The 26,137-nt window shown below is 40.1% G+C and overlaps 1 protein-coding gene across 7 annotated transcripts in view; it reads right to left on the bottom strand.

Moving 5' to 3' along the window:
- ERC2 (ELKS/RAB6-interacting/CAST family member 2) overlaps positions 1-26,137 on the bottom strand; it is a 980,761-nt gene that overhangs the window by 446,327 nt on the left and 508,297 nt on the right. For all 7 annotated transcript variants that reach the window (XM_024982903.2, XM_024982905.2, XM_059879783.1 and 4 more), the window contains one exon: positions 6,709-6,844. In XM_024982903.2, coding sequence (XP_024838671.1) covers positions 6,709-6,844 — 136 coding nt within the window. The remainder of the gene's footprint in view (positions 1-6,708; positions 6,845-26,137) is intronic.

The raw sequence follows: 26,137 nt of genomic DNA, 5'->3' as shown, positions 1-26,137 counted from the left end.
AGATAGTGTACATTCTTAATCTCTACTTATACCACATGAAACCAGCGGGATCAGAGCATGAGGCTGTGCAGCAGAGGCTAAAAACCGACACTCAATTCACCAGCACATGTGCTTCACTGGACCCACAGAGTGCTTTAAAAAAGTGAATCGATTTTCTAAAATTCATGGATTTCACATAAGATTTTACATTTTTATGGCAATCAGAAGGTCCCTCAAACCTAACCCACTCTAATGGCAATATCAATTTAGCCAAAGTTTCGTGGTCCCAACTTCTTTTAATGAGGCATGAGTTCTGGAGTTCCCTACAGTCTCCGCCACTCTCAATTTCATCCATAGACTAAAGCTATTGCAGCTGCAATTTTTCATTATATTTATGTTATTGTTTTTCTTATAATAGAGAAATATTTTTCCAAACATTATCTCTTTTTAACAGACTGAATGACTGGTCTCAATTCTTCACCCTTCCTTATATCCATTTCTTTACAATGTTCTCTTCTTGGACAGAGGGTAGATCACCAAACCTTGACTATTAGCTTAACCATGTGCCTTGAAGTGGGGTGAAAAATCAGTGTTAGTTTAAGACTAGGCCTTATGAGACATAGCACCTTTTGGCTTTCTGTCTTGTGTCTCTGCTACTGTCATAGAAAGTTTTCCTTGGTTACTGATGCCCCTTCAGCCTGAGCATCAGAACAAAACCATATGGAAGAGAGCTGTCCAGCCACTCACAGACCTGAGTGAGCAATAGACGTACCCACCCTAGTTCACTCTGGAGCAGCTGAGCTGCTTTGTCTACCTAAAAATCTGTGAGAATAACTATTGGTGCTTTAAAGTCATTGAGGGGGGTGATTTGGGGGTGATTTGCTACACAGCATTATTGTAGCACTTGCTAACTGATACATCTCTACCAAAAAAAAAAAAAAAAAAAGGCTGAAAGACCCAGACATCATAAATTTTCTTACATGCAAACCTGTTTCTTATTTACATTAATAATCTAGACCCTGAAGGCACTTGAGCCTGCAATTCCTGCCATAAAACTACAAACTTAGGAAATAAAGAAGGGTGAGTTTGTAAAATCTTTCTTAATATGACTGCATTTTTAGGTTTGACTGAAATGGTCCAGTTTTTGCTTCTATACTAGTTTGGATAATAAATAACATGGTCACTTTATCTACATTAAAATTTGTCTCCAATTTTCATACCAACTGGATGAATCTCTTCGATCTCTCTTTGGAGTCTGATCCAACAGCTATTACTGTTGCAGGCAGCGCTTTTATCTAAGATTTTCCTGGATATAATACCTATTTGGTTCGTCAAAATCATGAAGTCAGGGTGTTGAAACATTACAAAATGCTGGTGTAGAATAAGTCAAGTTTCAGTTCAGTTCAGTCGCTCAGTCGTGTCCGACTCTTTGCGACCCCATGAATCGCAGCACGCCAGGCCTCCCTGTCCATCACCAACTCCCGGAGTTCACTCAGACTCAAGTCCATCGAGTCGGTGATGCCATCCAGCCATCTCATCCTCTGTCGTCCCCTTCCCCTGCCCCCAATCCCTCCCAGCATCAGAGTCTTTTCCAATGAGTCAACTCTTCGCATGACATGGCCAAAGTAATGGAGTTTCAGCTTTAGCATCATTCCTTCCAAAGAACACCCAGGACTGATCTACTTTAGGATGGACTAGTTGGATCTCCTTGCAGTGCAAGGGACTCTCAAGACTCTTCTCCAATACCACAGTGCAAAAGCTCGCCCTCAGTTTTCTTCACAGTCCAACCCTCACATCCATACATGACCACTGGAAAAACCATAGCCTTGACTAGATGGACCTTTGTTGGCAAAGTAATGTCTCTACTTTTCAATATGCTGTCTAGATTGATCACAACTTTCCTTCCAAGGAGTAAGCGTCTTTTAATTTCATGGCTGCAATCACCATCTGCAGTGATTTTGGAGCCCCCAAAAATAAAGTCTGACACTGTTTCCACTGTTTCCCCATCTATTTGCCATGAAGTGATGGGACCGGATGCCATGATCTTAGTTTTCTGAATGTTGAGCTTTAAGCCAAGTTTTTCACTCTCCACTTTCACTTTCATCAAGAGGCTTTTTAATTCCTCTTCACTTTCTGCCATAAGGGTGGTGTCATCTGCATATCTGAAGTTATTGATATTTCTCCCAGAAATCTTGATTCCAGCTTGTGCTTCCTCCAGCCCAGTGTTTCTCATGATGTACTCTGCATATAAGTTAAATAAGCAAGGTGACGATATACAGCCTTGATGTACTCCTTTTCCTATTTGGAACCAGTCTGTTGTTCCATGTCCAGTTCTAATTGTTGCTTCCTGACCTGCATACAGGTTTCTCAAGAGGCAGGTCAGGTGGTCTGATATTCCCATCTCTTTCAGAATTTTCCACAGTTTATTGTGATCCACACAGTCAAAGGCTTTGGCATAGTCAATAAAGCAGAAATAGATGTTTTACTGGAACTCTCTTGCTTTTTCCATGATCCAGCAGATGTTGGCAATTTGATCTCTGGTTCTTCTGCCTTTTCTAAAACCAGCTTGAACACCAGGAAGTTCATGGTTCACGTATTGCTGAAGCCTGGCTTGGAGAATTTTGAGTATGACTTTACTAGCATGTGAGATGAGTGCAATCATGTGGTAGTTTGAGCATTCTTTGGCATTGCCTTTCTTTGAATTGGAATGAAAACTGACCTTTTCCAGTCCTGTGACCACTGCTGAGTTGTCCAAATTTGCTGGCATATTGAGTGCAGCGCTTTCACAGCATCATCTTTCAGGATTTGAAATAGCTTAGCTGGAATTCCATCACCTCCACTAGCTTTGTTCATAGTGATGCTTTCTAAGGCCCACTTGACTTCACATTCCAGGATGTCTGGCTCTAGGTGAGTGATCACACCATCGTGATTATCTTGGTCATGAAGATCTTTTTTGTACAGTTCTTCTGCATATTCTTGCTACCTCTTCTTAATATCTTCTGCTTCTGTTAGGTCCATACCACTTCTGTCCTTTATTGAGCCCATCTTTGCAAGAAATGTTCCCTTGGTATCTCTAATTTTCTTGAAGAGATCTCTAGTCTTTCCCATTCTCTTGTTTTCCTCTATTTCTTTGCTTTGATCACTGAGGAAGGCTTTCTTATCTCTCCTTGTTATTCTCTGGAACTCTGCATTCAGATGCTTATATCTTTCCTTTTCTCCTTTGCTTTTCACTTCTCTTCTTTTCACAGCTATTTGTAAGACCTCCCCAGACAGCCATTTTGCTTTTTTGCATTTCTTTTCCATGGGGATGGTCTTGATCCCTGTCGCCTGTACAATGTCACAAACCTCCAACCATAGTTCATCAGGCACTCTATCTATCAGATCTAGTCCCTTAAATCTATTTCTCACTTCCAGTGATAATCATAAGGAATTTGATTTAGGTCATACCTGAATGGTCAGTCTAGTGGCTTTCCCTACTTTCTTCAATTTAAGTTTAAATTTGGCAATAAGGAGTTCATGATCTGAGCCACAGTCAAATTTAGTAGGTGCCAAACTTACATCTACCAACCAATCAACCAACCAGCCTTCGAAACCAGATATCAACTGACTGAAACTTTAAGGGATTAGCAGGCTAACTTATAAACAGGAAGTACCTAAAACAACAGTAAAACTAAAAAATCAAGTGCCCCCAGAAAGAAAAGTTCTGTCTTCAGAAGGCAGTAATTACTGCATCTGAGTACATCTGCTTCACAATCCAGGAAAGTGGGAGTTTCACTCTCTATTAACCTTAACCAGAGACATTTTCATCAAAATTAATCGTGATTACTTTTTATTGCATTTCAAATGCTCTCCTTTATTTGGGGTGGTCAGGAATGCAACTAAGCAATTCCAGACCATGCTATCTTTTATGAATATGCCTATGAGGTAGTTATCAAGGCCCTTATGAAAATATTGCTATACAAAAGTTCATGGGCCAAAACAAGACATTAATTTCCATAACTAGACATGTCCTTAGAAAAGAAAAAAATTACTATATATATAGAAAAAAACAGAAACTTTGATGCTCAACACATATCAGCAGAACTGCACAAATACCCACACATATAATACATATTCTAAAAAATGCTTCTAATGTTTCATAACCTCTTATCGAAAAACTTGAATGAACTTTCTGACCAACCCAATATAAAAACAGTCAATCACTAACACTTATTTTGAGCACATCTTGTGCCAAGCATAGTTCTAAATTCTTTACGTGCACTGACTCTTTAGTCCTCACAGTAACTCTGGAGTAGGTGCAATGATCATACCCATTTTACAGATGAAAAACTGAGGCTCAGGGAAATAACCTGCTAAGAACATTCAGCTGGTAAATTTGGAAGCTTGAAACCTAGGCATTCTAGCTCCAGAGTCAGTTAAGGAAGATAATAACAACACTTAATCTCTGTGTCACCATGACCAACTGGTTTGTTATGTTTTGTGCTATGCACCTCTGTACATTCTCTGATAGCTCTCCTGCTTGGTGAGCCTGCCCTACTGCTCCATCCCTTCCATGTCAAACTTAGCTCCAATCCCACTGTTCCATGAAGTCTCTCTGCCACTCCACAGGTTGTTTTTTTTTTTTTTTTTGCCTTCCTTTCTTAATTAGAACTCTCACTACTTGAAGACAGTCAGATCTGGATTTGTGTCCCAACTCTGCCACTTACTAGCTGAATAATTTGGGGCCTCCTCCTCCTTCTCATATATCAAATGGGATAACAGTTAATCTACCCCATACTATGGTTATAATGGATCTCTGTGATTTTATCTGCCCAGCATCCCTTCTGAGCAGAACCCTCTTTTGTGTGAGGGATATCTTGTCCTCAGTCTCAGACCATGTGACTTGGGTGAGGTTAACCCTTTTTCTCTAGACTCCAGGTAACCATATAAGTTGATCATGGCCTGGCCAATTTATTCATTCTATCTGCCTTCGGATTCCTGCCAGAACTCCTCAGAAAGAACCTTTCTCCTCCCCCTGGGGTGACTGCACTTGTACAATGTAGACTGAATGCTGGTAGCCATAGTTGGCATCACTGCGGAACAGCCTTCCTGAGAATCAAGGCAACCAAGAGTAGAGCACGACGCCTGTGAGTAGAACGAAGACAGATTCCTGATGCTATTGTGTGAATACCTTCATGTTATAAGATCTGGGGTCTATTCCTGGAATTTTCAGTTTACTGAGCCAACAGAGGCCCTTTTTTCTTCTTAGTTCAACTTGTTGTGTTCCTATGACTTGGAAATAAGAGTCCCAACAAACCCAGCTGACAGAACCAAAGACAGCACAATACACAGCATACTGAAAAGTTAATAAATGGGATCCACTACTGCTATTGTTCCTCTCCATTTGTTTCTTGAAGGCAGGAAAACTTGAAGTCAGTTCCATGTCTACCACTTACTAGGATGCTACTTCATACCTTTTCTGAGACTCTAGTATTACCATATATAAAATCACCAACATTACTCTAAGGCATGAATAAGAATACACGTCTGACAAGGCAATATAGTTCTGCAACTTTTAGTTATGATCTCAATTTGTAGGTTCTAATATAACATCTCATATGATTCATGGGAGACTGATTTCTCAAAAAACCCCGAGACTGATTTCTCAAAAACACTGAGGAAGCCATGGATTGAAATAAACTACTAGTCCATCCAAAGATGATCCCAGGAGGGAACAAAGGACTTGATGCTACCATCATGATACTCAAATCAGGCATCAATGTAAAGGAGTTTGATTGACATCATCAGGGCACCTCCAGAATACAGAGAAAAAAGAAACTAATATTGACTATGTAACCACTTTGTGACATGTTCTATGCAAGACATTTCCTTTTATTTCCTACTCTGGAATAATTACTTATTTCTCTTTCGGTCAATTAAAAAAGAGAATTATGAGTACATTCTGAAATTATCTAACTTCTTCAATCTCCAAGGAGGAAACCTAATATATAACTAGAGAAAGACACTAATTAATAAGCAGAATTTAACATGAACTCCGGCCAACTCGAACTTGAACTGCTCTGTTTAAAGGCACACTGGAATAAATAAAGGAACTTCAAAGCAAATGCCCTGTTTTAGCTTGAATGTTTTATTGAGCACATGGGGAGAGCTCTTTCGCCAAAAATAGGGATGGCTAATGAGGAAAAATTGGTGTTTTCAGTCGGCCAGTTGGTTTCTGAGATAGGGCCATCCATTCAGAGATAACTATATTCCACAGAAAAGACAGAATAATGATCAGAGCCTTGGAGTTTTGAACAAAACAAAACCAGTTCTGTAAAATGTCTGAAATCAGTTTGATGCATCCTCTTCCAAATACCTTCTGTGATAACACCCATACATTTCACTCCTGACACCAAAACAAGTTCAATATAATTCTAAAAGGAAGACGTTTCTGTTTCAAGCTTCTTGCCAACTCTATAACCGCAGCCCTTACCTTTTAAGGTGAGGCACAGGAACCAAGAGACTGTGTGCAGATTGAGCAAGTTCCACCATAACCTGCCTTTCTTGGGCACTATTTTGCTCCGTACTCAGAAAGACCCACTGGGTTCCCTGGGAGTACATGGTTAGTGCGGGACTTAGAGCAAAGGTACGTCCACCATTTCCATGCATGCTTTCCCACAGCAAGGAGTATATTTTGGAGGGAATTGATCTCCAATTATTTAAGGGTTAAGAGGAGAAGGCTAGACTCACCTGCAAATGCTGAGAGTTGTCAGCCATGCTATCCTCTCGCCTGCGGACTTCTTCCAGTAACTGGGCATTCTTCTTTTTTTCCAACTGTTGATTGTGCTTCAGGTTGGCCACCTTCTTGTTCTGATCCTTCATATGCCTGAGAAAAGTCAGCACAGCTTGGTTAAATTCAGCCATTGGAAGATAATGTGTTATCGTAATAGAAGTGCCCAATATAGAATATTTTGATATGTGTTCAGGAAAATTTAGGACGTCAAAACATTCCATTCATTCAACCACAAATATTTCTGGAGCACCCACTTAACACCAGGTGCCAGAATGGCAGTGAGGCTGCTGTGGTGAATGGGACAGGTATAGTCTTCACCCTCCTCATGGAGCTAGAAGTCCTGGGGGGAGACAGACAAGTACCAAGAACACACAACTTGGGTTTCCATATGTTGAAGGAAATAAATAGCGTGCTATGAGAGATGATGATGTGATTATATGTGGACAAGCAGTATGGTGGGGGAATGACTTCAGTCACTGTGGTCAGGGAAACCTCCTAAGGAAACAAGACTATGGGTGAGACTCAAAGGATCCCACCCAGGAGACACTAGTGGAGGAGCCCCTTAGGTAGAAAGAACAGCAGGTGTTATTCCCAAGGCAGGAAACAACCCAGTTACTTCAATCAACTGGAAGGGTACAGTGAAGCTAGTCCAGGCAAGGTGGGGGGACAGGGTGTAGAAAGGTACAGGGTTGGGAAAGAAGTGAGATAGGAAATGGAACTGCAAAGGTAGGTGGGACTCAGGCCACACAGAGGGCCCTGTGGTCTGTGATGGGGGCATTTACCTTCTTCTAAGTGGTTGCTGTTCTAATTACTATTATTCTTTTGGATCATGTTCCTATTTTGAAATCATAATCTATTACTTTGATTTTAAAATAATAATTACAAGGCTCCAATCAAATACACTGTCATCACGTAGCTCAAGCAGAGTAACACTTTGGCTAATCACCATGTTAAATAAAGCCTGAGTGGTTGGAATAAAAGTTCTTAATGAATCTATAGGATTTCAAAGTGAAAAATCATAAAGCAATCAAGTGAATAAAAGACTAAGGATAGAAGACAGTTTTCTTAAAAAAAAAAAAAAGGTGTGTATGTTGGAGGGAGTTACAGACTTCATGTGGACTATTTCACCAGCAGCGTTTAGCAAAACATTCCACAGATTTAGGCAACCATGTCGACAGCAGCTCCCATAAATCTAATCCAACACATGAGGAGACAGGAGGGCAGTACAGAGCGCTCAGGAGCAGTGATTCCAGAAGAGGAGAGCCCTGGAGCAGAGTCACCTGGGGGTCCCCAGTAATCCTTCTGTGACCTCTTCCCAGCACTGCTGAGTCAGCCACTGTTACTGAGCCCTGACTCCCAACAGAAGGGTATTGAGTACCACTGCTCTTGCAAACTTATGGATGAGATGAGAATTAGATGATAAACAGCAAACATGTCCAGATGAAACAATAACCAGGTGGTAGCCCACTCAAAAAGAAACCCTTATTTCTAGTCCTTATGAAATTATATACTCCCCTACACCCTCCAATGCCAAGAAAATAAAGTTCAAGAGAATTGTTTATTAAGCTGAGAAATCTATTAGAAATCTTGCTAATAAAAATATTCTGAACACTTTGGCTCCTTACAAATATTTACAGAACCAACTGAAGCAGTGATTTAAATACTCCTGGTGGCACATATTAAGGGGATAAAAGGTGAGGTGGAATAACCATCCTGTTACTCATTATTTGGACTGGATAATCACTGATATTTCTCAGTTTTAGTGATATAGTATTATATACCTATGAAGCTATGAACTAAGTGTACACACTAATCTACTTTTAGAAGACTGTCTTTTGGTTACTATGTAGGTGTTATTAGGTTGCTTCCTAATTGAACAAGAATATAGAGGTTCTAAAGTTCACACTAAGCCAGGGGAAGCACATTTTCTTGTTGCATAGTAAGTAAGATCAGTAACAGAATGCGATGGAGAGGTCCATAACACTAGTGAGACTGTTCAATTAGAGAACATCTTTATAACCAAATACTTCTTTTTATTACTTTAAATTCCACACTTACATAGAACTAATTGCTAAATATTTCCCCTGCAAGTACCAGGGTTAAATACAATAGATTATTATTACAAACATCATTTGCACTGTTAAAAAATTCCTACATAGTTCTTGAAGCAGTTTGAACATATTAGACCTTATCTCCTGGGATACTGCAGTGGTTTTTTCAATCCAAAAAGAAAAAAAAAATTTCAAAATCCACAAATCCCTGAAAGCTTTTCTAAATTAAGAATGAGTAGCTAGGAAAAAAGAGAAACTAAAGTTTGGACTCTGTGATGGAGGCCGATCATCAAATTCTCCAAGCATTCCTTCAAATACTGACTTACTTAGGACTCCAGTGATTAGAAAGGTTGGGTTTTGAATGGCACTGCTTAGGATTTGGGCCTAATAGATCAGTGCAGAGTAAGGTGATAAAAATGACCATCCTGTCTCTGTACACGTGAACATCAAGAGATACATATACAGTATGCAAACTCCTTGACAGGAGTGCTATGATTTTCAAATGTATTTCTATGGGTAGAAGTCTTTCTTAGACTGAAAGTTTCCTTGAAAGTTAAAAGTGGAAGGAAAAATTGCTCTGCCAGAGGTAGGATTGAGATAAGGAGTGGGGTGGGGTGGGAACAGGTAATCAGCACCTCATCTACTAGACACTCTCTCTTCCAGGTGCCCCTTAGGGAAGCCATAAGTTCATGAAGCACAGGTCAGAAACAGCCATTTTCAGGGTAGGAGGAGAGAGAGGGAGGCAGGTAGAGAAGTCATGAAATTAAAAAATTTGAGATCCCTTGAAGAAGAGTAAATGTACCCACAGAAGCTCACTGGAATGAATTATCATAGTGATTTTTACTACCAATAAATTTGACATTTCCAAGAATATAGATTTGGAAGTGACTTATCAGTCCTTTTACCACCTGCAAGAGTAAATTCACAGTGCATAAATCAGGCTAAACTCAGTACAGATCTCAACTGTCTCTAAATTTGAGAAGGTAGAGTCCCTGGGGGTGCAGATGACAAAGCCCTCGGGCAGTACTGCCTCAGAGGACAGTGTCAATGACACCCACTTTCCAAACTCCCACCCACTAGGCACCCTGGCATGCCAAGGCCCTGCCAGAAACTGACCTACTCCATGTTCTAGAAAAAAATGTGGTTTTTTTGGAGTGAAATTTTTCTGCAAGGAAACATCATTAAAATATATTCAAGACACAATGTTTCTTCAAAAAAGCAGTTATTGGATCCAGTGGTGAATAGAGGTTAGTGGGAGAGTACAGTAATAGGGTCAGCTTTCTGTGTTCACCTTAAATTGACCAGTTTAATAAAACAAGTCACATCAATTTTAAAAATTAAAAAGTCGGCACTTTTAAAATTCCAATAGGTCTCAAGATCAACAATGGCTACCATATTAAGAATGAATGTCTGACATTTCTCCAAAGATAGCATATAGATAGAAGGCCAACAGGCATAAGAGAAGATGTTAAAAATGCAAACCAAAACTACACCTTGTACCAGTCAGAGTGGTCATCATTAAAATGTCTACAAATAACAAAGGCTGGAGAGTGTGTGGTGAAAAGGGAATCCTCTTACTCTGATAGTAGGAATGGAAATTGGTACAGTCACTATGGAAAACGTTATGAAGGTTCCTCGGAAAACTAAAATTAGAGTTGCCATTGATCCTCCAATCTCACTCCTGGGTGTATATCCGGAGAAAACTATAATTTGAAGAGACACATGCACCCTAAAGTTCACTGCCCATTTACAATAGCCAAGACCTGGAAGCAACCTAAAAATCTAAAAGTCTATATATACACACACACACACCACACATGTCCACAAACACATACACAACAGAACACTACTCAGCCATAAACAAGAATAGAACAATGTCATCTGCATCAACAGGGGTGAACTAGAGATTATCATACTAAGTATAGCCAGTCAGACAGAGAAAGACATTTGTTATACCCTATAATATCACTTAAACGTGGAATCTAAAATATGACACGAATGAACTGATCTATCAAACAGAAACAGACTCGCAGACATAAGGAACAGACTTATGGCTGCCACGAGGGAGGTGGGGAGGGGTGGACTGGCAGTTTGGGATTAGCAGATGCCAACTATTATATAGAGAACTGATAAACAACAAGGTCCTTTTTATAGCACAGGGAACTATATTCAATATCCCATGATAAACCATAATGGAAAAGAAAACATAAAAGGAATATATGGGTGTGTGTGTGTGTGTGTATGTATAACTGAATAACTTTGCTATACAGTAGAAATTAATATAACATTGTGAACTAACTCTATCTCAAATAAAATACATTTTTTAAAAAAGGAATGAAAGTCAGAGAGGACAGAATCCTGCTATTCTCACTAAAATAGTCCATCAAATTAAAATAAAAGTATTCTCTAACTTGCTGTTGAGAGAGCATCATACTTTCAAAAATACTCATTTGATTGAATGAATGCTTGCATTGATGTCATTGTCACTTCTCTATGTTGATATATATCTAATTGATACAATAATAATGTTTGAATTTAGAAACTATGTGAAATACTTTCAAAAACCTTACACCTTCTCAGACACTCAAAGTAAATATTACTTTCACCAGGTGTCAGATCTCTTTTATTTAAACTTTTAGGATTTTTAGTTCTCCTACCTTTAATACCAAATTTTTTCCCACTTATCAGACTTTCAGGGCTTAGCATCTCTCTTCTTTTTCATTCTTCCCAAAGGAAAGGAAACTGTTCTCTATTATGACATAGCCTAGAATATAGGCCAGGAGAAGCATATGTTCTTCTAAGAGCATGTGTATTTTTGCATATAAACTAAAAGAAAGCTTCCTTCTTTTAAAATCTCCACAGAAACAATGTCTGTCATTTTTTAATCTACCTGCTCTCAAAATCTTTAAATTGATAACATTCATTGTTGGAGAGGATTCAGGAATCCAGCTCTGTCATATGTCACAAGAGTCATTTAAAAAGCATTTTTAGAAACCAATTTGTAAGTATACACTGAAGTGTACATACCTTTTGCCCCAGCAAACCCATTTCTAGGCAAGTGGCCTACAAAAATGCTTGCATGTGTGCACAGATACACGTGTACAACAATTTTTGTACTTCTGTAAAAATGAAAATTTGATAAATGCCTAACTCCATCAGATGCTTTTGAACTGTGTGGTGATGGAGAAGACTCTTGAGAATCCCTTGCACTGCAAGGAGATCCAATCAGTCCATCCTAAAGGAGATCAGTCCTGGGTGTTCACTGGAAGGACTGATGCTGAAGCTGAAACTTCAATACTTTGGCCACCTGATGCGAAGAACTGATTCATTGGAAAAGACCCTGATGCTGGGAAAGATTGAAGGCATGAGGAGAAGGGGACGACAGAGTATGAGATGGTTGGATGGCATCATCAACTCAAGGGACACGAGTTTGGGTGAACTCCAGGAGTTAGTGATGGACAGGGAGGCCTGGCGTGCTACAGTCCATGTGGTTGCAAAGAGTCTGGCACGACTGAGTGACTGAACTGAACTGTTCATCAGAAGGAAACTAGCTGAAGAAATCAAGTACATTCATATTATAGAATCCTAAGCTAGCTAAAGACTTTCAGGCAAAACTGAAGTGTGGACATGGAAGAAATTTTCAAGACATCAGATCAGATCAGTCACTCAGTCGTGTCCGACTCTTTGAGACCCCATGAATCGCAGCACGCCAGGCCTCCCTGTCCATCACCAACTCCCGGAGTTCACTCTGACTCATGTCCATCGAGTCAGTGATGCCATCCAGCCATCTCATCCCCTTGTCCTCTTGCCCCCAATCCCTCCCAGCATCAGAGTCTTTTCCAATGAGTCAACTCTTCGCATGAGCTGGCCAAAGTACTGGAGTTTCAGCTTTAGCATCATTCCTTCCAAAGAAATCCCAGGGCTGATCTCCTTCAGAATGGACTGGTTGGATCTCCTTGCAGTCCAAGGGACTCTCAAGAGTCTTCTCCAACACCACAGTTCAAAAGAATCAATTCTTCGGCGCTCAGCCTTCTTCACGGTCCAACTCTCACATCCATACATGATCACAGGAAAAACCATAGCCTTGATTAGACGAACCTTGTTGGCAAAGTAATGTCTCTGCTTTTGAATATGCTATCTAGGTTGGTCATAACTTTCCTTCCAAGGAGTAAGCGTCTTTTAATTTCATGGCTGCAGTCACCATCTGCAGTGATTCTGGAGCCCAGAAAAATAAAGTCTGACACTGTTTCCACTGTTTCCCCATCTATTTCCCATGAAGTGATGGGACCAGATGCCATGATATTGTTAACCAAAAAAAGAAAGCAGGTTGCAGAATAATACATATAGTCTGATCCTACTTATGTTAAAATATAAAAGCCTATTGGGATGTATACATGCACTCATATGGAAATAGCCTGTATATATACTCCTGGAAACTCCACAGTTATCTGTGGAGTTATCTGTAAACAACAATTATCACTGAAGAAGATAGTGAGATTGAAGAAGCGGGAGCTTTCCCATCGTACTGTATTTGTGTGCAGGTGTTTAAGTGAGGTATAAATACAGACAAGGATGGGCACAGATACTAAGTGCACAAGTCAATGATTTTTGACCAGAACCTTGCCATCCCCTAGCCTCATGTTCCTTCCTTCCCTCTGTGACAAAGTAATCTCTACTCTAACTTCTATCTACATGTATTTGTTTTGTCTATTGTCGAACTTCAAAGAATCATATGGTATATGCTCTTTTGTGTCTGACTTCTCTGACTCAGTTTAGGATTTTTGATATCACTCAAAATGTTGTATGTAAGTTCCATTTTATTGCTGAATACTATTCCATTACTATGAGTATACCATATTTTATTTAGCTATTCCCTTGTTAAGTGGATATTTGGGTTCTTTCTGATTTTTTTTTTCTAAAGAATAAGATTGCAATGAACATTACTATACAAGTCCCCCCCCGCACCCCTCCATGGTCATATGTTTCCCTTTCTCTTGGATAAGTAACTAGATGCAGGTTTAACTTGAAGCGTAAAATGGTACAACCACAATGGAAGATACTTTCTGAGTTCTATGAATCTTCCAGGAGCAGCTGCAGTGCAAGGACTAGTACTATAAACTCTGGAGCCAGACTGCCTGGGTTTCCATTGGAAGTCTAGTAGTTTATAGCTATGTGGCCATAGGCAAATTTCTTAACCTCTCTGTACTTCACACATGAAATGGGAATAATTGTGTGCAACTCAGAGCAGTGTTGTACAAGTAGCTTTTTATTATTATTTTTTATTTGGAGCGTTTGTTTGGTTCATCATTATTGGTTAATGTAGGTTACTCATGGGGTAGTGTGCTCTCTGTATTTATGGTTCACTTTTATAGACCACTGGACTTCCCTGGTGGCTCAGACGGTAAAGCATCTGTCTACAATGCAGGAGACCCGGGTTCTATCCCTGGGTTGGGAAGATCCCCTGGAGAAGGAAATGGCAATCCACTTTAGGACTATTGCCTGGAAAATCCCATGGACAGAGGAGCCTGGTAGGCTGCAGTCCATGGGGTCGCAAAGAGTCAGACACAACTGAACAACTTCACTTTCACTTTCAGAGTTATTGTGAAGAGTTGATGAATTTGCATACGCAAAATGCTTAGACAGACTACAGGATGTTCCCTCTCTCTCACACTTAGTTTACAATACGAATGTAATGGTGTCCTGTGCAATACTGTGAACACATATTTAGTGTCTTGCTCCCTCACCAGAATAGTAGGTATTCCAGATACTTCAGACAATGGACTTTGGAATGTAATATTATACCCCTTTTGTCATACATTTAGCTTCTACTTGTGATTTCCTTAATAATAAGATAAGTTACATTCCTGGAACCTTACCCTAATAGAAGAGTCGCAGGAAGGTCACGACAAGCCTGGGTAAGTGAGCTGGGATCCTGAAGTGACTGCACAAGTAGATGGGCCACACACACACACACAATGGAAACTGACGATGAGTACTGCATGCTGAATTTGCCATAATGAAAGTTTTTACCTTTTCTGAGATGATTCCATTTTTTTAAAAAGCTTGTAAATACCATTCAGTACTTCAGCATAGCTATAAATTTTAGAAAGCTGTCATAAATACTCTAAAGATATTTTTTTTTAAGAAGAGAAATAATTTTAATGAAACAAGATAAAATAAAAAAATGGATCAAAAGAATCTAAAGAGACAGTTTCCCAAATCTAAACCATAAAAGCTCATGTTAACATGGCAAAACAAATTGAGAATAAAATACTGAATTATGTTTGTTTGCTATTATGTTTTGTGTTTCCAATGATACTGAAGGAGAAAACATTTCTAATTGTAACAATTTTACAGAGATACAAAATAATTTAGCATTTTATTTTTTTGATTTTTGACCTGATCAGTTTTTGTATCAGTTCAAATTTATTGGAAGTACCTTCTATCTACCTTTCTGAGGATTCAAATGGGAAATGTCAGCTCAATTATCATTCATTGAATGTTCAAAGACTCAGAATTTCATACCTTAAATAAAGTACCTATAAAAACCAATAATATGTGAATACGATCTTTTTACTCCAGGTTTCTGACTCTCTTTCTTTCTTTGCCTCTCAGTCGGCAAAACCAGGAAAGACTATTTATTAGGTCTTTTTCTTTGGATTGTTCTAAATGCTGAGGATACAGTGATACAAAAATAAAGGCAAACTAACTACCTGCTCTCCTAAAATGAAGGAGAAAAATAAAACAATTACAAATGCCTAAATGCAAGATACCAACAACAAAAATGGTTGTAGTCATCTTTTTAATGCTGTAACTACTACTGAAAATGAGCTTCCTAAGATATTTTTAGAGCATGCACAAATGCTGAATATCATGAGCATGATATTCCTTCCTTAAAAAAAAAAGTATCTGGCCAGCTATGGCTACTTGAATCTTACTCTCCTCCCGACAGAAGGCAACAAGTAGGATCAAGGTTTTAGGACTTAGTTCCAGAATAAGCCAGACCTCTTGAACTTTGCATTCTGCAGCCTCCACTCAAGAGCAGCCTACCAGTTGGGCCAGGAGCATCGATGACTGCCTAGGTCCTTACCAAAACCCTCCAGCAGGATGCCCACTATCTCCTCATGTTCCCTTCTTGGCTTCCCTCCTCAGTAGATTCTCCCTCCCCTCCTTACCTGTAGTCCTTTCTCCCTTCATTCCCTGGCAGTGAATAGCCTCCCATATCACTCTTCTCTGTTTCCACCTCTCCTGTGGTGTCTGGGGTTGCATGAAGATCCAGAGATTAGGCCACCTCAGTTAAAGCACATGATGCCAACATAACTTAGACTGACAACATTTATCATGTACTAGGACAGTCAGGCGGAGAAGGCGATGGCACCCCACTCCAGTACTCTTCCCTGGAAAATCCCATGGGCGGAGGAGCCTGGAAGGCTGCAGTCCATGGGGTCATTAAGAGTCGGACACAACTGAGCGACTTCATTTTCCCTTTTCACTTTCATGCATTGGAGAAGGAAATGGCAACCCACTCCAGTGTTCTTGCCTGGAGAATCCCAGGGACAGGGGAGCCTGGTGGGCTGCCGTCTATGGGGTCGCACAGAGTTGGACACGACTGAAGCGACTTAGCAGCAGTAGCGGTAGCAGGACAGTCAGGTATACCATGAACGTGATAATATTCCTAAAGAAAGAAGGGTTAAAGGCAAGCAGGTGTTCAGATTTGAAAACTTGAGAAGTGGAGCTTCCCAGAGACAATGAGAGTCCTAACTTTTCACCTTAGAGTATCTGACTCCACCAGCAAAATTCTCCTTGGAGGAGAAGATTTTATATGTCTATTCCTCATTCAGTCTAAAGAAATGGGTGAATCATTTGAGACAAAGCAGGTCAAGAAACAAGATAGAAAGATGCCCAAGACCAGTGACTTAGCTGCCAGATTGGTTGTATTCTCATCTCAGAGGCGACACTTAGAAAGTGCGTGACTCTGGGCAAGTTATCTCATGGTGGGTGGGAGGCATTAAATGATTTCATAAGCCTAATGTTCCTACAACAGTCCCTTGAACACAGTGGATAATTTATAAATGCTAGCCTGAACCCTCTGACCCAAGTAACACTCTTCTAAAGTGTGTATCTATTTCCCTCACCTCGTTTGCCAAAAAGAGCCAAGAAAACCTAGAGAAAAGGTTACAGAGCAGAAAATGGTCACAATTAGCAAGAGAAGGGTTTGTTTTTCTATAGATATTTCATGTAGGAGAGATTTCAAAGGGATGACTTCTTTCAACTGTTCTCCTTTATTCTAGCCCTGCAGAATCTCCTCACCCAAAGTATCAAAGGAGCACTACCTTAAGTATGAATGGAGCCCAATGACTGACAGCCTAAGCTCAAGACAAGAGATGACGGGGGCCTGTTAGAGAAGACCCCAGGGATAGAGAGCAGAGAGAGGCAACCCTCACTGATACCTCCTTGCCCTCCTCTAGATGTACTCGGTAGGACTGTCATCAGAGGAAACTCAAACAGAAAAGGCAAGGCCTTTTTCTCACCTGCTTCAGAAGTCAATGTTCAATCCATGGGCATCTATTAATAAGGCACTCTTTCATCAAGCAGACTAAACAATACCATTGTAAGGGTCACATGATTACCTAAGAAGCTTGGCTCTTTCTATTGGCTCTTGCTACTAAATAAATTTCTTATCACTTGGTCTCCCAGGTAGGTATGGTAACCCAGAGGGCATGGGCTGGTCGTGCAGGTCTGAGAATGAGAATTCTTCTACAAAGAAGAATTCAATCTCATATAATGAATATCAGTTTATTGTCAATGAAATGAAACTCGGATAAAGTAAAAAAGAAATAAAATAAAAGTGGACCAATGGATGTAACAGGGCATTACCTGGTAAAAACACAGTGACAACCTAGAGTTCTCATTCCTATAGTCATTCTTGAAGTTAAACTGAAAGTCTAAAAGCTTGAGTCCAAAATAAATAAGCCTTGTTTCTCTTTCTTAATTTATATTCAATAGATACTTCAAAAAAAAAAACTACACAGTTCACAGCAGGCTGATGGCTTGTTCTCATTTATGCTGCTTAGAAAAGCTTTCTAAAGACTAAAAATAGGGATCAGCAAACTTTTTTCCATAAAAGGCTATATATATAGTCAATAACTTATGCTTTGGGGGCTATGCAACCTTTGTAAACAGTATTCAACTGTGTCACAATTTTGTCATTGTAGCATGAAATCAGTCACAGATAACATGTACCCAAATGGGTGTGACTGTACATGAATAAAACTTTATTTATAAGAACAGGTGGCAGGGCTGAATTTGGCCCATGAGCCACAGGTTGCTGAAGCCAGGTAATGACAATCACAGCAGCAAATCCTCACAGCCCATGATGTGCTCTAGGCACTTTACATACACTAGCTCACTTAATCCTCACAACCCTATTAATCAAAAGTCCTTTGATTATTCTTACAGCTGAAAGTTACAGAATAACTGAGCAGCAGAGGCAGAATTCTGAATCATTCTGGCCCAGAGGCTACTCCCAGCCCCTTACTATCTGTGCCGTGCCAACCAGCTGTGCAGAATGTCACAGAACTCCTTCACACCACTGTCTCACTTTCTCTTCTCTCAAGCAGCCCCAGAAAGCTCTAGGGAGGAGAAACAGACATGCTCAGGATACAATCGCTGTTCCATAGTTCAGCTACTTTAAGGCACACCACTCCAAACTTCACAGGATGCCGGGAAGCAACTTGGTTGACTGTTAGAGAACTAGATACATATGAGGTAATTACCCAAGAATATTAGCTTTCAGCCAGGGGAGCTCTGGAATGGAAGGTGGGAGCTTAACAGCTTTAGACTTCATGGGGGCAGTGATAGTTACTGAAATAAAGACCCAGCTAGGAAGCTGAACAAAAAACCAACAAGGACACCACGCAATTTCCCATTAATTTCCGGTCTCTGGACCCGTTAACCTCAATGTGACCATTTTTGAACAAATGATTAGTTTTTATGCATGAGTCTACCTCCACAAGTAGAAATGTTTAGTGTATTTCATATCCTGGGACTTCACTGCCTCATAATGAGCTTGGCTCTTCCTCCCATACAAACAGACTTAAATCGAGATTAAGAGTTGGGAGATGATAAAATAAGCAAAGATGAAAGTATAAGTTCAACAAGAATGGAAAGTAAGAGAAACACAAAGGACCAAGGACAACCGCAGATAACAGGTAAGAGACCACAGGACAGAACTTCTGGGGCCACGGGTGCAAAACCGAGAGAGGACCCAGACCGAAGATTAAAACTCCTGCCTTGTTCCCTCCAATTTTCTCCTTGCACATCATTTAGTTCTTTTCAAATTAAAAAACAAAAGGAATCTGATTACTTTAGAAACAAAACGTTTGTATAATTGCCACAATTCCACAGAGCATTGTTTTTTATAAAAGCCTCCAACTCCACCATTAGACATACGAACATTAGGGCCAATTTGGTAGGGTGTCAGTTGTATTTACAGTTTGGGGTAATATAAAAACATATGGAAACTGTGAAAATTGACCCCCAGGGGGCTAATGTCTGAGGAAACCAACATTCCACAGTCTGGCCAGAGGTTGGGGGCGATTTGCCCAGACAATATACAGCCAACCTATGAGCACAGGGGCACTTCGTGTATGCAAGACCTATTTTTATTGCATTCAACCTGGAATTGGCCTGTAGAAGCCCAGACATAAAACAGAGTGAAGGCATAAGAAGATAAAAATCTTTTATGCTGATTTTCCAAACTAGAGTACAGGAATAATGTGTTAGAGTTTATATTACTTCCTATCAGAAATCAATGTTAAAATATCGCTAAATAATAAATCTGCCCTCTGTTACCAGATGTGCCAGGTACTGTGCACTATAAAAATATAATTTCAGTAAAAACAACATCCTTTTACAGATAAAGAAAAGGAGGCTTAGAGAGGTTAAGTACTGACCCAATATAATATAGTTAATAAGCAGAGGATCCATAATCTGAGCCATCATTTCTATGATGCCTAAGCTCATGGTCTCATCTAGTATGCTATATTACTGTACATTATTATGAGAGCTTTGCCACAAAAGTAAATGGGTCATTCTGGCTAGATCTATATATATATATCTGTATCTATATCTATATATACATATAGATATATATCTCGATATATATATCTATTTAGAGAGATACAATCCTTTTTTTTCTTTTCCCTAACAGGAGGCAAAGCACCAGCCTCAATAAGTAAATTATACTCTCTTTAAGATCTGGACCATCTGAGGCACGGCTTATCAGAACTTCCCAAAGATAGTTTAGACTAACACCAAATCAGTTTTCCCCTGCTGCCTAACAAATTACCACAAATTTAGCAGCCTAAAACAAACACTTATTTATTATCTCACAGCTTCTGTGAGTCAGAAGTCCAGGCAAAGCCTGGCTGGTCCCTGTGCTCCTGGTTTTACCAGGCTGAAATCAAGATGTTAGCCAGACTGCATTTCTCATTTGTAGGCTTAAATGGAGAAGACCGTACTTCCAGCCTCATTCAGGTTATTGGAAAAATTCCTTTCTTTGCAGCTGTAGAATGAGGTTCCCAGCTCCTCATTGGCTGCAGGCTGGAGCTGGAGGCTGTCTGCCGTCTACATGGCTGTCATCATCCCTTGCCATGTGGCACTCTGCACAGGCAGTTCACATGGCTGTGTGGTTCTCTGAGGCCAGCAGGAGAATCTCTCTCTCCAATCTGCTAAGGAAGAGTCTTACAACAGGAGTGATATCCCATCCTCTCTGCCATATAACATATTTATTCAAAGAAGCAGCATCCATTACTTTTGCCATATTGTTTAGCTACATATAGGTCACAGGTCCTGCCCACACTCAAGTGGAGGGGGTTATTCAAGAGTGTGAAAACTAGGGGTCAGAGATCATGGGGACCATACCAGAATTCTCTCTACCTTATGTGCTACCCAGCAGAATTTTTTCCAGTTATGGAACTGTTCTGTTCTGTCCAATACAGTAGCCACTTGTCATGTGTGGCTGCTGAATAGCTAAAGTGCAGCTACTACAACTATAAAATTGACTTTTCAAGATTATTTAATCTTAGTTAATTTAAATGTAAATAGTTACATGTGGCTAGTAACTACCATATTGGACAGCAGATATCTGGACATTAACCAACATTCAAATTGCATGCTAATATTTTTTTTTTTTAACTTTTTAAACCTTTGTTTCGGAGAAGGCAGTGGCACCCCACTCCAGTACTCTTGCCTGGAAAATCCATGGACAGAGGACCCTGGTAGGTTGCAGTCCATGGGGTTGCTAAGAGTCGGACACAACTGAGCGACTTCACTTTCACTTTTCTCTTTCATGCATTGGAGAAGGAAATGGCAACCCACTCCAGTGTTCTTGCCTGGAGAATCCCAGGGACGGCGGAGCCTGGTGGGCTGCCGTCTATGGGGTCACACAGAGTCAGACACGACTGAAGTGATTTAGCATAGCAAACCTTTGTTCGTGCTAATCTTTTGAATGGTTTCCCAATCTTTTTATTGCCAATTTCAGATATTTCTTGGGGACTACTTACTTCAGTATCTACCCAACACACTTATTTTTTCCATTTCCCAAACTTCTTCCAAAACATTTTCACCAATGTAACCTAAGGCATTTGAAAGGCCTAACTTATGGCCAATAAGTGGTTATGGAAATTTATGCATCCTTATACTTCCCCAAGTGTTTATCCCCATGACAACTCTCTGAAAAATAAATGCATGGTCTTTCCACTCTTCTCATAACTCAAACCTCTTGTAACTCTTAGTCTAATGTCAACGATTAAAACAGAATCAGTGGTGAGTGGTGGACAAAGTGAAAATCAATGAAGGATATCCAGATGGCAGAATTATCATCAAAGAGGGTGCAAGCCACTTCCCTCCAAATGTATGAGAAGACAGAACAAACCACTTCCCACACAACTGCCTCAATACAATTAACCACTTCCAAAATGCATCACTGTAATGCCACCTATTTCAGTTTTACTTGGTGATGTTTTTCTTCACTCGGTGATTTACAGAGAGTGTTCTGGCAGCACTAACTCTGGAAGATGTTAATAACTGTTAACAAAACAGAAACAGGAAACAAGAAAAGAAAGGCTAGGCTTCAATAAGCCTTGATGACATAAATAGATATGAACTAGCTTCTTACGCTGCAGGACTTTTCAGAGCCTTTACTATTATAAAAAGTGCACTGTGAATACAAGTAATAAGATTTGATAGACAGAGTGCCTGAAGAACTATGGACAAGGTTCATACAGGAGGCAGTGATCAAGACAATACTAAAGAAAAAGAAATGCAAAAAGGCGAAATGGTTGTCTGAGGAGGCCTTACAAATAGCTGAGAAAAGAAGAGAAGCAAAAGGCAAAGGTGAAAAGGAAAGATATGCCCATCGGAATGCACAGGACCAACGAATAGCAAGGAGACATAAGAAAGACTTCCTCAGTGATCAATGCAAAGAAATAGAGGAAAACAACAGAATAGAAAAGACTAGAGATCTCTTCAAGAAAATTAGAGATACCAAGGGAACATTTCATGCAAAGATGGGCACAATAAAGGACAGAAATGGTATGGACTTAACAGAAGCAGAAGATATTAAGAAAAGTGGCAAGAATACACAGAAAAACTATACAAAAAAGATCTTTATGATCCAGATAGCCACGATGGTATGATCACACACCTAGAGCCAGACATCCTGGAGTCCAAAGTCAAGTGAGCCTTAGGAAGCATCACTATGAATAAAGCCAGTAGAGGTGATGGAATTCCAGCTGAACTATTTCAAATTCTAAAAGATGATGCTGTGAAAGTGCTGCACTCAATATGCCAGCAAATTTGGACAACTCAGCAGTGGCCACAGGACTGGAAAAGGTCAGTTTTCATTCCAATCCCAAAGAAAGGTGATGCCAAAGAATGTTCAAACTACCGCATAATTGGACTCATCTCACACGCTAGCAAAGTAATGCTCAAATTTCTCCAAGCCAGGCTTCAACAATACATGAATCATGAACTTCCAGATGTTCAAGCTGGATTTAGAAAAGGCAGAGGAACCAGAGATTAAATTGCCAACATCCACTGGATCATCGAAAAAGCAAGAGACTTCCAGAAAAACATCTATTTCTGCTTTATTGACTATGCCAAAGCCTTTGACTGTGTGGATCACAGCAAACTGTGGAAAATTCTGAAAGAGATGGGAATACCAGACCACCTTTCCTGCCTCCTGAGAAATCTGTATGCAGATCAAGAAGCAACAGTTAGAACTGGACATGGAGCAACAGACTGGTTCCAAATTGGGAAAGGAGTACATCAAGGCTATATACTAACAATCTGCTTATTTAACTTATATGCAGAGTACATCATGAGAAATGCTGGACTGGATGAAGCACAAGCTGGAATCAAGATTGCCAGGAAAAACATCAATAACCTCAGATACACAGATGACACCCCTTTATGGCAGGAAGAAAGAAGAACTGAAGAGCCTCTTGATGAAAGTGAGAGAGGAGAGTGAAAAAGCTGGTTTAACCCAGAGGGATGGTATGGGGAAGGAGGAGGGAGGAGGGTTCAGGATGGGGAGCACATGTATACCTGTGATGGATTCATTTTGATATTTGGCAAAACTAATACAATTATGTAAAGTTTAAAAATAAAAAAAAATAAAAAAATAAGAGAAGAAAAATAAAAAATAAAATCAACATTCAAAAAATGAAGATCATGGCATTCAGTCCTATTACTTATGACAAACAGATGGGGAAACAATGGAAACAGTGACAGACTTTATTTTCTTGGGCTCCAAAATCACTGCAGATGGTAAAGATGCTTGCTCCTTGGAAGAAAAGCTATGACTAGCCTCAGTTCAGTTCAGTCGCTCAGTCGTGTCCGACTCTTTACGACCCCATGGACTGCAGCATGCCAGGCTTCCCTGTCCAACACCAATTCCCATAGCTTACTCAATCATGTCCATGGCGTCAGTGATGCCATCCAACCATCTCATCCTCTGTCATCCCCTGCTCCTCCCACATTCGATCTTTCCCAGCATCAGGGTCTTTTGAAATGAGTCAGCTCTTCACATCAGGTGGCCAAATATTGGAGTTTCAGCTTTAGCATCAGTCCTCAATGAATATTCAGGACTGATTTCCTTTAGGATGGACTGGTTGGACCTCCTTGCAGTCGAAAGGACTCTCGAGAATCTTCTCCAACATCACAGTTCAAAAGCATCAGTCTTTCAGCGCTCAGTCTTCTTTATAGTGAAACTCTCATATCCATACATGACTACTGAAAAAAAACATACCTTTGACTAGACGGACCTTTGTTGGCAAAGTAATGTCTCTGCTTTTTAATATGTTGTCTACATTGGTCATAGCTTTTCTTCCATGAAGCAAGCATCTATTAATTTCATGGCTGCAGTCACCATCTACAGTGATTTGGGAGTCCAAAAAAATTAAGTTTCTTAATGTTTCCATTGTTTCCCCATTTATTTGCCATGAAGTGATGGGACCAGATACCATGATCTTTGTTTTCTGAATGTTGAGATTCAAGTCAGCTTTTTTTCACAGTCGTCTTTAACTTTCATCAAGAGGCTCTTCAATTCCTTTTTGCTTTCTGTCATAAGGGTGGTGTCATCTGCATATTTGAGGGTATTGATATTTCTCCCAGAAATCTTTATTCCAGCTTTTGCTTCATCCAGCCTGGCATTTCGCATGATGTACTCTGCACATAAGTTAAATAAGCAAGATGAAAATATACAGCCTTGATGTACTCCTTTCCCAATTTGGAACCAGTCTGTTGCTCCATGTCCAGTTCTAACTGTTGCTTCTTGATCTGCATACAGATTTCTCAGGAGGCAGGAAAGGTGGTCTGGTATTCCCATCTCTTTCAGAATTTTCCACAGTTTGCTGTGATCCACACAGTCAAAGGCTTTGGCATAGTCAATAAAGCAGAAATAGATGTTTTTCTGGAAGTCTCTTGCTTTTTCGATGATCCAGTGGATGTTGGCAATTTAATCTCTGGTTCCTCTGCCTTTTCTAAATCCAGCTTGAACATCTGGAAGTTCATGGTTCATGTACTGTTGAAGCCTGGCTTGGAGAAATTTGAGCATTACTTTGCTAGCGTGTGAGATGAGTCCAATTATGCGGTAGTTTGAACATTCTTTGGCATCACCTTTCTTTGGGATTGGAATGAAAACTGACCTTTTCCAGTCCTGTGGCCACTGCTGAGTTGTCCAAATTTGCTGGCATATTGAGTGCAGCACTTTCACAGCATCATCTTTTAGGATTTGAAATAGCTCAGCTGGAACTCTACCACCTCTACTAGCCTAGAAAGCATATTAAAAAGCAGAGACATTATTTTGCCAATAAAGGTCCGTCTGGTCAAAGCTATAGTTTTTCCAGTAGTCATGTATGGATGTGAGAGCTGGACTATAAAGAAAGCTGAGTGCTAAAGTATTGATGCTTTTGAACTATGGTGTTGGAGAAGACTCTTGAGTCCTTGGACTGCAAGGAGCTCAAACCAGTTAATCCTAAAGGAAATCAGTCCTGGATATTCATTGGAAGGACTGACACTGAAGCTGAAACTCTAATACTTTGGCCACCTGATGCGAAGAAGTGACTCCTTGGGAAAGACCCTGATGTTGGGAAAGATTGAAAGAGGGAGCAGAAGGGGACAACAGAGGATGAGATGGTTGGATTGCATCACCAACTCGATGGACATGTGTTTGAGCAAGCTCCAGGAGTTGGTCATGGGTAGGAGTGCCTCGAATGCTGCAGTCCATGGGGCTGTAAAGAGTTGGACGTGAGTGAACGACTGAACTGAACTGTGAATCTCCAAAAAGGAGTGGAGGGATTGGGGGCAGGAGGAGAAGGGGATGACAGAGGATGAGATGGCTGGATGGCATCACTGACTCAATGGACATGAGTCTGAGTGAACTCCAGGAATTGGTGATAGACAGGGAGGCCTGGCGTACTGCAATTCATGGGGTCGCAAAGAGTCAGACACGACTGAGTGACTGAACTGAACTGAACTGAACTGAGGATGTTCATTAGACTTATTTGATGCAAATCCTTTTCCCCCAAGATCTTAATGCTGAATTATTGCTCTGAGGTACACAATCTGAGAAATAATAATGTTAACCAGAGTTTCCCAAGCTTCAGTCATTAGTGTATCATCTCACTGATTTTTGTTACTTACTATGTAATATTTCTCTTTAAATGTTTTTCACTTACATACCTTTTAGCCTTAGATTCATTCTAAGCAAGTATTAGTAGATTCATTTGTTTGACCTGCAAGCTATGGATATTCAGTGAGAAGAGGCATA

Source organism: Bos taurus, chromosome 22 (assembly GCF_002263795.3).
Source record: "Bos taurus isolate L1 Dominette 01449 registration number 42190680 breed Hereford chromosome 22, ARS-UCD2.0, whole genome shotgun sequence".
Classification (NCBI taxonomy): Eukaryota; Metazoa; Chordata; class Mammalia; order Artiodactyla; family Bovidae; genus Bos; species Bos taurus.
The sequence above is the reverse complement of the archived record's forward strand: the minus strand, read 5'-3'. Positions and strand labels throughout refer to the sequence as shown.